We start from the raw sequence: 13,210 nt of genomic DNA on the forward strand, positions 1-13,210 counted from the left end.
AGACTCAGAAATGTTTCAGCTGTGGAAAAAGAAGAAACAAGTTCTGTAAGCTGTCGTCAGTGTCTGAATGTTTAGTGCGACACTTGGATATGTTCACTGTGTCCTCTGTCTCCCAGGTAACATCCGTGTTTTCTGCCGCGTCCGGCCGGTCAGTCAGGAGGAGCAGGACTCCGCCGACGCCAAAACCATGCTGAGCTTTGACTCGGACGACGACGCCGTCCTCTACCTCTCCAACAAGGGCAAAATGATGACCTTTGAACTGGACAAAGTCTTCCCTCCTCAGGCCACGCAGGAAGAGGTGGGGGACAGGAAGTCTTTACATCACTTAAGTGTCGAGTTTCATGACTCGGAGATACTCAAGTTAAGAACCTCAAATTTATACTTGTTCCATCAGGTGTTTCTGGAGGTTCAGTCTCTGGTCACTTCCTGTATTGACGGCTTTAATGTCTGCATCTTCGCCTACGGACAGACGGGCTCGGGGAAAACTTACACCATGGAGGTACGATCAGTGTTTTAATGTTGTCACCATGAGGTCCGGTCCAACAGACGTCTTTGATTTAATAATAGTACATATCTGTGTGTGTGTGTGTGTGTGTGTGTGTGTGTGTGTGTGTGTGTTCAGGGTGAGGTGGACAACCCCGGCATCAACCAGCGAGCTCTCCGCCTGCTGTTCTCTGAGGTGACGGAGAAAGCTCCCGACTGGGACTACAAGATCTCCGTCAGCATGGTGGAGATCTACAACGAGACGCTGCGGTGAGAGACGCCAACACACTGAGCTGATCCCGAGTCAGTCAGACACACTGAGCTGATCCCGAGTCAGTCAGACACACTGAGCTGATCCCGAGTCAGTCAGACACACTGAGCTGATCCCGAGTCAGTCAGACACACTGAGCTGATCCTGAGTCAGTCAGACACATACTGAAACCTCTCAGCAGCCATCAGACGGATTACGATTCAGTACGTTACTGGAGTGGACATTTAGTTCGGACACTGACGGTGATCAGAAGATGAATCTGCTGCTGTTGAGTGAGTGCTGACTGTGACCTTTCACACTGAACACTAAATCTAGACGTTAGTGGATTTATCGTCCAGTGGAAAAGGGGCTCCTGTAGGCGGCTGCTCGTCTCTGCTGTCGGCTCCAGGATACATGAGTTACTATCAGCACAACACACCACGACCCACCACACAACATGAGCCTCTCTGTGGCGCCACCAGCAGGACAAACATCACTGTTAGCTGCTGTTTACGATGATGAAAGTCGTCTGTGTTGTCTGGTTTGTGATGAAGATAAAACAACATGGAGGTCAGGTTCAGTGCAGTTTGAGAGCAGTTATGTAAAATCAGGATCATATTAATTATCATCTGTTTGAGTTCATCCGTCCAGCAGTTGTGTAACTGAACATCTGTGTAAAAGCCTCGACATCTGGACGCTGGGTTGACAGTTTTTGGCTGAAAGGTCCAGAACACTTGAGTCGGATTAAAGTCTCAGATTATCAGTCAGCTCAGGACACGTCAGTTTATCACAACCTCGTCTGTGGACGATGGTTTCACTCACTGTGAAGACGCAACTCTGAGCTTCAAACAGCAGCAGTGAGTTCAGGGGAGATTTTTCAAAACAAACTCACTGAGTGAATCTGCCTCACTGATCCTTCCTGAAGCCCCGCCCCCTCACAGGTGTGATGTGTTGCCCTGAGTCGAGTCTGCAGGTTGTAAATGTCTGTGTTGTCCATCAGGAACCTGCTGGGGGAGAATCCCACCGACAAGCTGGACATCAAGATGAACCCTGACGGCAGCGGACAGCTCTACGTCCCCGGACTGACCGAGATCACCGTCCAGAGCCCCGAGGACATCAACAGGGTGAGGACTTCCTGCCGTGTTTGTCTTTTCAGTATAAAACACCTCAAGCCAGCTTCTGCTCTCTGATCTTTATCTGCCACTGTGACCTCATAACGTAACTGTAAAGACCCTGAAAACAGTCATCTGAGGAAAATATTTTATTCAAGGTCCACTTACTTTTCTGGATCTTTGAAAATTCAGGAAAGAACTGAAACCATCTATTAACTATTACACATTGTTTCAGTTCAAAAAAAACAAACAGAAACTAAATATTTCAGGTTCTGGCTTTTTAGGTTTGAATATTTTCTGGTTTTCTTCATTTAATATGAAATGACTTTAATCTCTTTGAGTTTTTGACTCTTTATCAGACAAACGAAAGATATTTAAATATTTTAATTTGGACTGTTTTCACTGTTTTCTGACACTTCATAGATTGAACAATTAATCAGAAGCAATATTGCAGATGAAGTGGTTATGACAAATTGTGTTTGTGAACATACCTGTCGTCAGGTGTTTGAGTTGGGTCACATGAACAGAGCGACAGCCTGCACCAACCTGAATGAACACAGCTCTCGCTCCCACGCTCTGCTCATCATCACTGTGTCTGGATTCAACACGGCCACTGGAAACCGCACACAAGGTACACACACACACACACACACACACACACCGAACTTTTAAATGAAAAAGAAATAAATGAACTGAGGCAGGAGATCTTTAGAAATAAAGATGATAGAATATAATTCCCTTTTTGTTACTACGCCACATCTGGGGCGCCTCACAAGGTTCCAACAGAAAGTCTAGCATGTCTGATTTTCTTTTTGTCTTCCACGACTTCTCCCATCACAGCCGTCACTTTGACCAATAGGAACACGGAGCGATCTGTTTCCATGGAAACTGTAGGACAACAACAGCCCAGCCTTTTAGATATTTCCTGTAGGGACGTTAGCACACAGAGTAAAGAGGAAACAGCAGAGGCACTTTATCAACCCGCTGAGTACTGCCATTAGCATCAAGCTAGCAAAGAATGTTCTTTCTTCATAATGGAGGATATAAAGGAATCAAACTCACGGATAGTGTCTGGGCCTTTACTCAGCACAGCTGCTGAGGCTACCAGCTGCATCTCAAACACACCACACCATTTAGCATTCACGCATGTCATGAAAGATGACCAAGGATGATAAGTTTCAGACCATCGTGTAGTCTGTCATGTCTGTCGGTGAAATTACAGCAAGATTTTATGAATCCATTATCACCTAATCTGACGTAGTGACTGTCGGAAAGGACAAAAATGTTGTGTAGTGTGAGCTCAGCGTAAGTCTGTGCTGGTGTGATTCTAATTTTTACGTAGTGTGTGAACAGTAAGGGGCCCAGTACAAAACCTTGTGGTACCTCGTTGGTCTCATAACAACCTGCCTTTGATAACCAATTTAATGCACGATCATCAAACAAACATGGCGTCACTTGTTTGGTGAAATGCAGCCGTCACCAGTGTGGAATGGTCAACAAACGAGTGTGTTGAACACGGCTTTGATAATCTGACCTTGTGTACGTGTGTTTCTGTGTGTTCTGTCTGCAGGTAAGCTGAACCTGGTGGACCTGGCGGGCTCGGAAAGGATCGGTAAGTCGGGGGCGGAGGGCAGTCGCCTCAGAGAAGCTCAGTGCATCAACAAATCTCTGTCAGCGCTCGGCGACGTCATCAACGCGCTGCGGAGCAAACACTCCCACGTCCCGTTCAGGAACTCCCGCCTCACATACCTGCTGCAGGACTCTCTGAACGGAGACAGCAAGACGCTTATGATGGTGCAGGTAAGACCAAGATGAGGTTTAAAGGAGCAGTCTGCTGTTTCTAAAGGTTTCAAATCTACAAAGGCTGTTCATGTTTAATACTGTTTGATTTTCTAACCCTCAGGTCGCTCCTGGTTTCAGCTCAAACACATGATTGAGTGTATTTAACAGGTAGAACTGAACAATGATTTGGTTTTAGGTTGAAGGGACTAAATTACTCTGTTAAGCAATTAATAGTTGGGTTTATAAAATAAAAATTTCAAAAGCCAAAGGCGACGTCTTAAAAACGCAAGTGAGCATCTGAGCATCGGCCAAAGCAGCGTCAAACACCAGACTGTATGTCATTTAGACCATTGGCTCCATGAAACTAACCAGCTGTTTGATATTTTCTACATCAGCTGATGTTATAAAGCAACTGAAGGCAGATCCATGTAGAGTAGCTAACAATTAGCTGGCTTACATTAGCTCAGGTTATGATTAGCTTGTTGGCTGCCCCAGCATCAGTCTTGGCTAATAGAAAGCTCTTTGTACCGTTACATCATTTATTGTTGGCTAAATCAACAGCATTTGTCACAATACATAATGAGCATCTTTGGTCACGTTAGCTGGAGACGTAATTTAGCAACGTAGCTAACTGACATATTCTATCTGTATTTTTCTACTGTTCACAAGCAAGCTAAGGTTAGCCAGCTAGCTGCTAACTAAGCTATGGTGTTGGTTGCTTCATAACTTAAGCTGAAGAAATTAATTTGCAAACTTTGCGAGCTAACTAATTGACCTGCCAGAACAGCCCCAGAGTCTGCATCAGTTAAATGACATTAATCACTCAGTACAGTATTTTGCTATGCTAGCTACCTAGCAATTTATCTGCATTAGCTAGCAAGCTCACGGCAGCTAACATTAACTGGCTTAAACCATATCATCACAATATATTTCATGTCATTGTTTCCTCTAATGGTGGGATTTCTTCTCAGCACTGAATTTGATGCGTTTACTGTTCATCAGATCAAACCCCAGCCTTGGGTTCACAGCAGGCTGGTGGGCAGCATCAGTGCAGGGTCACGTGTAATGGCAGCAACATAAAGTTTTTTTGTTCAGCGGAAAACTCGGGGTGGTCAAGAGGGCGGTCCGGGATCAGAGCCTCGGGGCTCGGTGTTGCTCCGGCTGAATTCAAGTTGCTACAGTGCGTTAAGTGAAGGTCTGACTCTGCCGGGCCACCGCTCAAATATACACATGATGTAACAGAACTTAGCATGTGTGGACTCTGTATTGTGGTGGGTGCCAGTTGTTTGTTGACATTAGCAGACTCCATTTCATAGCTAATGTTAGCTACTGCTGCACACTGTTAGCGCTGTAGTGGCGTAGAAGAGATGCAGGACACTCTGAGAGGCAAAAAATGTCACATCCTGCAGATAATCCTAGAAAAGTTTGTTCTGAGTCCTTTAAGTTGAAGTCAGTCCACAGGCAGTGAAAGTCTCCGTTTTTAAGTTATGTTACAAGGTGTTCGACCACAGGCAATAAGAATACAAGTAAACAGAACGTTTAACAAGTTCAAAATTCCCACAGTGGAACAAAAACAAAGCGTCCATTATCTCTTACATTACTTTGTTCTGATATCCAACAGTTTGTAAATGTGAAGGTGACTTATGTTCGTCTCTACAGCTGCCAGTGACGACATGAAATGATGACAAGCAGTAAAATGTCTCTTTATAAACTTGACCGATTAAAACTCTGTGTTATGACACATGAACTGAAACCTGAAGGGTGATTAACAGGAGTGTGAAGTTTACAGGATGTGAACTTGTTTTAAAAGCAGACTGAAGTGTCAACAGGTTATTCCTTCAGGAGCAGATGAACGAATGAATGAATGTGACTCTTGCTGTCTGTGCTGTGTTCAGGTGTCTCCACTGGCTGCTAACATGAGCGAGTCGGTCTGCTCGCTGAAGTTCGCTCAGCGTGTTCGCAGCGTGGAGCTGAGCTCCTCGTCCTCGTCCTCCAGGAGACACGAGAACTCGTCCACCTCGTCCTCGCCCACCCACGACAGCGTCGAGGTAACGGACGCTGACGGGGTTCATTATGTTTCCTGTTTTGTATCAGTTTCCTTTAAAAGATTCAGTCTTGTTACATTTGGAAAGTCATTATATTATATTATATTTTCTACACAATAAAACAGAGGACAGAATGTTTTTACTTAAATTTATATTGGCATCAATGTCTTAGCTTTCAGTTCAAGCTCATATGAAATATAATGGAATAATTTTGTTCTGTAAATAAAAATATACAGTGGTGATGAATATTAGGAACAATATAATTATGATATGACCTGTAAATAAAATACTAAAATAAAGTAATAAAAAAATAAAGATTTACTTTAATTAAGAACAAAAAATAAAATTAGTAATAAAATTATAAGACCGAATAAGAATCCTACAACACAATGTATTAATGATGTATAACCTGTCGTGACCTTTGACCTCTCCTCAGCTGGACTCACCCCCGGTCACCCCCGTCCCTCTCCCCATCTCTCGGGCCAGCAGCGCCGGCTCCACCCTCTCCTCCGCCTCCAGAACTCCCAGCAGCTCCCGCAGGAGGTCCCAGTCCCAACTCTCCACAGGTACAGTACAAATAGAGACAGATGCACAGGTACATTTACACACACAGTATAAATACACACAACTCTCCACAGGTGAATTGTTAAGTAACGGTCGTAGCATTAGCTCAACTGTTGGCGTTTGTTTGTTTACTTAAATACCCGTTTTTATTGGAGAACACTTGTGATACAGTCAATCATTCAAAGTGTCACTGATTGATTATCTATTGAGCTCATTGATTGATTAACTGATCACAGTTTCTAAAACAAAAGTCTCAAATGACCTCTGATGTAACAGACCTCTGGTCTTCCTTCACACTTTTCTGGAGGCTGACAAAAGGCATTGTGGGAAATGCAGGAAACCACCGTGACCTGCCGTCAGTCTGTCCTCCGTCTTCTTCTGTGTCCTCACTCTGTGGTCTGATTGGTTGGTTTACAGACAGACAGGTAGACAGAGCCAGCCCATTGGTGGGGGACGGTGGGCAGGTAGGTGGGGCTGTATGCTGATTGGTGGACAGCTTGGCATGGAAGCGCTCAGCATGGCATGGTGCCCTCCCCCCCTCCCCCTCCACCCATCTAACACTCCCCACCTGTAACCACAGAGAGCTTCTGTCTGTGCGCCTGCAGGGCCGTGAGCAGGGCCCACAGAACCCAGTGGACTGCGCTGTTTGTGTCGCCTGTTTGATGCTGAGTGAAACGGTGTGTTCAAGTCACAAGGAAATGACACGTTTACTCACACGCACACTTGTTTCAGTTTAATGTCTGTGTGTCGCTACAGACAAACATCCAGGATCAGTTAGCCTAGCTTAGCACAAAGACAGGAAGCAGGGGAACTGTTACTTCCTCCAGTCTTTGTGCTAAGCTAGGCTAAACCTGTATCAGACCTTTTGAAGGATTTAAATCAGGGTTTTTCAGATGAGGTTATGGTACTTCGTATTACTGCAGGGTGTACGTGGCGTCTCTCAGTGAGGATTACAGATTACAGATTACAGATTACAGATTACAACCAGCTTCTCCTGGTTATAATTCCTGCAGTGTTGATTGTTGAGGAGCTGAATTATCCTCAGAGGTCTCTTCCCCTCAGAAACACACACACCAGCTGATTGACAACAGGAAACACTCTGAACAAAGACGCCTCACGTTACAAAAAAATCTGTATTTTTCCATCACTGCTCGTTACTGAGAGGCCGCTAACTACGTACTGTGGCCGACATGAAAACATGGATGTCTCCATCTAGAGTCAGTGTTTGGTTTGTCTGTTCTGGGCTACCGTAGAAACATGGAGGTGCAACATGGTGATCTGTGTAGACGAGGACCTGCTCCCTGTGTAGATAGAAACAGCTCATTCTGAGGCAGTGATACTTAATTTATGGATTTCTATTAGATTTCAGTGGTCAAAGGTCAGTTTGACATCGCATCTGTCTCATTCCTGGGAACGCTATCTCAAGAACACAAACGTCCACCTGGACTGAAGAATAAACTGATTAGAATTTGGTGGTCAAAGGTCAAAGAATTCATACAGTAGTTATCTCAGGAACAGAACGGGAGACATTTGGTGACTCGTACATCAGTGGGGCGGGGATTCTAGTTGTACTTTGTTTGTAAAGAAGGCGTCAGAGAAACACAAGAATAGAGCTCGATTATCTTTGTAAAAAGTGTCAGGGAGGGTCTGCAGCTTCCAGACACACACCCAGCTGAGCCCCTGATATTGTCAAATCCTAGAACCGCTCCAGTGTACACTCGACCTGTGTGGGACTGCTGCGACTGGATTTGCCTCTTGGCCACGCCTCCAAAGCGCTCTCATACTCTCCCAACTGGATGTTTCCTGAGGAGCGCCTGGGGTCTTCAGCTCAGAAACGAAAGGCTTTGGTGAACACGAGACCTTAGTGGAACAACGATGTTGTTTCCTAGCAACTGCAGGAGGCCTTGAAATGATCTGTAGACTTTTTTTATCCCAGCCAGACTGCAGGTCGCTGGTCAGGAGGGAGACTGGGGACGTTAATGAAAACAGTTTGAGAACCACTGATTTAAATCCTGAATATTTTCCTTGTGACTTCAGAGTGTGAGGGTGCTGAGAGTTAGTTGGTGTCTGAATGAGTCATGTGCCTCCCCTCCTCCTCCTCTTCCTCCTCCTCCTCCTCTTCCTCCCTCGTCTCTGCTGCTCTGTGGCCTCGCCGGGCGTCCCGCTGCTGAGCTGAGGATTGTGGGATTTGTAGCTCCATGTCCACACTGATAAATCTGAAAACACTCTTCTTAGATCTTTACATGTTGACACAGGACTCCGACAACAGTTAAACTGCAGGTTACCATAGCAACAGCACTGATGCTTCAGAAAGTGTAACAACTGTCCAGATAGTTTGTAAATGAATCATCGTGTGTGTCCAGCTGGAAGCAGGTGACGGCCTCAGGGATTTGAATTAAAGTAACTGAATATCTAACTGTTACGTTTAATCTCTGCTAAAGACTCGATGTTGAAATTAAAATACTATTAAAATATTTCACTTGAAATCTGACTCGAGATTTAAATCCTTATGGTTGTTATTTGCTTCCATACTTGAGTTATAACAGATTTTTTTACCTGAATTATTTATAATTAATTTTGATTTTTAAGTTTTGTATTTTAGCTAACGTTTAGCAGTCAACACAAAGTGCAGATGAGGCTGGATGTTTGTTGGTTGCTTGTTAGTTTTTATTGGACAAATTAAAACTTTGACCTCATGACGCTGGAGGAGGAAACATCAGAGGATCACTGAGGTCGGCAGGATTCGTCCTCTGAGGAACGTCGACACAAACTCTCTCTCGCCGATCCATCCGATGGTTGTTGATATTTCTATCTGAATCAAAACGGGGGATCGATGGATATTCATCTGCTGGTGTTTAATAAAAAGAGTTTTCACATTTATTTGCGGCAGTGTGGACATGATCTGACAGGTCACATGACTACAGGTCACATGACTTCTGACTGACGGTCTGCTTGTCTCTGCAGGACGATTAAAGCTGACGGCCTGAGAGACGTGGAGGCGACGCTGCGGGGACGTCCGTCTCTGACTGCAGGGTGTCTGCCAACACTCTGAGACGTCTCCCTGCTGGACACGTCGTCTTTCCTGTCCTCACCAGATTATTTAACCCCCTGATGAAGGAGCAAAGACTGATGGGAATTTAACAGATGAATCTGAAATCAAAGACTCTTGTCAGCGGAGATCGCGGCCAAACATTTCTTGTTGCTGTGATGATGAACATTTAAAGACATAAAGTGACTCTGATGAGAAACGTTCTGGAGATCTGCCCGTCTGAACTGAACTAAACTGAACTAATCCTCCGTAACGTTTATTTCTGACCCGACAAACAGTATACGCTCTCCAATCACAGTATTTCTTTTATTGTTTCTTTGTAACGTTGCACTTTAAACTTTGAGATTATTTTCTAACCCACAGTTCCAGATGTGGCTGATTTATAATATATGCATAATATGGTTCTGTATTTATGTTTGACATGCTTTAATCTCATTATTTTGGTTTATTTTAATATTTTTTTTGGAGGACGCGGACACATGAAAACGAGACTAATCTTAAAATTGTGAGATAAAAATGTTCTGATTGAAATCTTGGATTGTTTTCTCAGAAAATGGAGATTAATCTCGTTTCATCACGTCTTGAATCCTCTGTGGTTTTCTAACAGGATGTTTTCGTGTCCTCGTGGTCCTCTTTTATCCAATCAGGGTACTCCACTGATACCGAGCTGTCCAGTAAGACGTGAGCAATACGAGGAAATCTTCTCCTGTGTACACGATTGTTGTTCCTCGATCTTCTTTTCCTGTGGATGTTTTTTATTTTCACGCTGATGAAGTTTTGTCTTCCTTCGGCTCGCTGAACAAAATGATGCTCAAATCTTCTTCACTTTCCTTCGACTGTTTCTCCTCGTCGTGCTCCTGCTGTCGTCTTAATGCCTGTGTACAAATACAATCCTAGGGAGCCACAGGTGACCTTTGACCTCAGACAGGACAGACCTGTAGCTGTCGAACCGGCGCCAAGCTCGGCGTGACGCAGGTGAAGCAAATAGTTAGTCGTAGTTGTAGTAACAGGAATGCTTAGAAACGCGATGAGCTGCTGTGTGTCGTTGACCCGATGATCAACATGTCTGCTTGCTTTGTCTCAGCTGTAGGTTTCTACAGGTTGTTTTTTTTGTATTTCCTTTTTAATAAACAAACATTTAAACAAAGCTGTAACTCTGGCGTCCATGTTTGATCCTCTGTGAGATGTCTGAAGGAACCATTTCTCATATCTGTGTGTTTAGTACAGAGCTGGAGGCGGAGTTCGCTCCAACAACTCAACCAAATGAGATGAGAGTTTATAACTTAAGAAATGTTAGTGAACTTTCTAAATGCTGAGCCGACTGTGTTCTGACTCTGAAACACAGACGTGACACTGATCTCCGTCTGAATTGTTCCTTCAAATCTGGATTCTGCAACTTTCTGATTTTTCTTGCATCAACAGCAAGTCTGTGGTTTCAGAAGACGATCAGCTTCATGCAGGAAATATGGATGCACACAAAAAGGTAATGTGAACCTGGGAAAAACAACAACAACAAAAACAAATAAACAAATAAACATCCTGTCCCTCTCCAACTCTGCTCAGGTGAAAGTTTATGAGGTCATCGAACTCCAGGTTGTTGAAAGAACCCTTTTCTCACCTGAACAGGTGGCAACATCCCAGAGCTGTCAATCAAACAGCCTGCACCAATCCTGAACGGAGGTCCAATCAGAGCGAGCAAGACCACCTGACTCAAAATTATATGTCGTCCAAAAACATTAAAAAATGTCATAGTATAGCATGTCGTCAAAAATCATGAAAAAATGTCGTAGTATAGCATGTCGTCCAAAATCATTTAAAAATGTCATAGTATAGTATGTTGTCAATAATCATTAAAAAAAGTCATAGTATAGTATGTTGTCAATAATCATTAAAAAAAGTCATAGTATAGCATGTCGTCAAAAATCATTTTAAAAATGTCATAGTATAGCATGCGTCAAAAATCATTTTAAAAATGTCATAGTATAGCATGTCGTCAAAAATCATGAAAAAATGTCGTAGTATAGTATGTCATCCAAAATCATTTAAAAATGTCATAGTATAGTATGTCGTACAAAATCATTAAAAGACGTCATAGTACAGTTTGTCATCAAAAATCATGAAAAATCGCCACAGTATAGCGTGTCGTCAAATATCATGAAATAAAGTCATAGTATAGCATGTCATCAAAAATGAAAAATCGCCACAGTATAGCGTGTCGTCAAATATCATGAAATAAAGTCATAGTATAGCATGTCATCAAAAATGAAAAATCGTCACAGTATAGCATGTCGTCAAATAACATTAAAAAAAGTCATAGTATAGCATGTCATCAAAAATCATGAAAAATCGTCACAGTATAGCATGTCATCAAAAATGAAAAATCGTCACAGTATAGCATGTCGTCAAATAACATTAAAAAAAGTCATAGTATAGCATGTCATCAAAAATCATGAAAAATCGTCATAGTATAGCATGTCATCAAAAATGAAAAATCGTCACAGTATAGCATGTCGTCAAATAACATAAAAAAACGTCATAGTATAGCATGTCATCAAAAATGATGAAAAATCGTCACAGTATAGCATGTCGTCAAATAACATTAAAAAACGTCATAGTATAGCATGTCATCAAAAATGATGAAAAATCGTCGCAGTATAGTATGTCGTCAAATATCATTAAAAAACGTCATAGTATAGCATGTCGTCAAAAATGATGAAAAATCGTCACAGTTTAGTATGTTGTCAAATATCAAGAAAAAAAGTCATAGTATAGCATGTCGTCAAAACTGATGAAAAATCGTCATAGTATAGCATGTTGTTCCAAATCATTAAAAGACGTCATAGTACAATATGTCATCAAAAATCATGAAAAATCCTCACAGTATAATATGTCGTCAAATATCATGAAATAAAGTCATAGTATAGCATGTCGTCAAAACTGATGAAAAATCGTCATAGTATAGCATGTTGTTCCAAATCATTAAAAGACGTCATAGTACAGTATGTCATCAAAAATCATGAAAAATCCTCACAGTATAATATGTCGTCAAAAATGATGAAAAATCGTCACAGTATAGCATGTCGTCATAAATCATGAAAAAAAGTCATAGTATAGCATGTCGTCAAATATCAAGAAAAAAAGTCATAGTATAACATGTCGTCAAAAATCATGAAAAAACGTCACAGTATAGCATGTCGTTACAAATCATTAAAAGACGTCATAGTATAGCATGTCGTAATAAATCATGAAAAAATGTCAGAGTATGTTGTCCAAAATCATGAAAAAACGTCACAGTATAGCATGTCGTTACAAATCATTAAAAGACGTCATAGTATAGCATGTCGTAATAAATCATGAAAAAACGTCAGAGTATGTTGTCCAAAATCATTAAAAAACGTCACAGTATAGCATGTCGTCCAAAATCATGAAAAAACAACATAGTGTAGTAGATTTCTAACACGGGGACTTTGTGAAATGATAGAATCAGCTAAGCTTAAGGTGAGATTGCATTGCTTGTTTCTGATTTGCTTTGGACCTAGGATTAACATTTCAGTTTTATCATTATTTAACAGAAGGAAGTGTGACGACATCCACTGTTTGATTTCTTGTGTGCACTGTTCTAGATGGATCAGTTGATGAGAGGTGTCAGACTTGATGGATATGTAGAGCTGAGTGTCATCTGCATAAAAGTGGGAACCAAGTTTATATTTATTGATTAATGAACCGAGGGGTAACATGTAAATGTTAAAGAGAATGGGACCAAGCACAGACCCTTGTGGTAGACCATAATTGACCTTTATGCGTTCTGAAGAGCAGTCATTATGAAAAACAAAGTGAGATCTGTCGGTAAGGTAGGATTTGAACGTCAAATGTCGTAGTATAGCATATCGTCCAAAATCATTAGAAAAAAGTCATAGATGACATC

The 13,210-nt window shown here is 42.1% G+C and overlaps 1 protein-coding gene across 6 annotated transcripts in view; it reads left to right on the forward strand.

The window, feature by feature from the left end:
• kifc3 (kinesin family member C3) overlaps positions 1 to 10,428 on the forward strand; it is a 61,069-nt gene extending 50,641 nt beyond the window's left edge. For 5 of the 6 annotated variants that reach the window (XM_049563618.1, XM_049563633.1, XM_049563600.1 and 2 more), the window contains 10 exons: positions 117 to 298; positions 395 to 499; positions 623 to 753; positions 1,734 to 1,857; positions 2,347 to 2,476; positions 3,416 to 3,645; positions 5,523 to 5,675; positions 6,109 to 6,238; positions 6,654 to 6,700; positions 9,201 to 10,428. In XM_049563618.1, coding sequence (XP_049419575.1) covers positions 117 to 298; positions 395 to 499; positions 623 to 753; positions 1,734 to 1,857; positions 2,347 to 2,476; positions 3,416 to 3,645; positions 5,523 to 5,675; positions 6,109 to 6,238; positions 6,654 to 6,700; positions 9,201 to 9,209 — 1,241 coding nt within the window. In that variant the 3' untranslated portion in view covers positions 9,210 to 10,428. The remainder of the gene's footprint in view (positions 1 to 116; positions 299 to 394; positions 500 to 622; positions 754 to 1,733; positions 1,858 to 2,346; positions 2,477 to 3,415; positions 3,646 to 5,522; positions 5,676 to 6,108; positions 6,239 to 6,653; positions 6,701 to 9,200) is intronic. The other variant, XM_049563609.1, reaches the window with a different exon arrangement.
• Positions 10,429 to 13,210: the final 2,782 nt, after the last annotated feature.

The sequence above is a fragment of the Epinephelus fuscoguttatus genome, linkage group LG2 (genome assembly GCF_011397635.1).
Source record: "Epinephelus fuscoguttatus linkage group LG2, E.fuscoguttatus.final_Chr_v1".
Taxonomy (NCBI): domain Eukaryota; kingdom Metazoa; phylum Chordata; class Actinopteri; order Perciformes; family Serranidae; genus Epinephelus; species Epinephelus fuscoguttatus.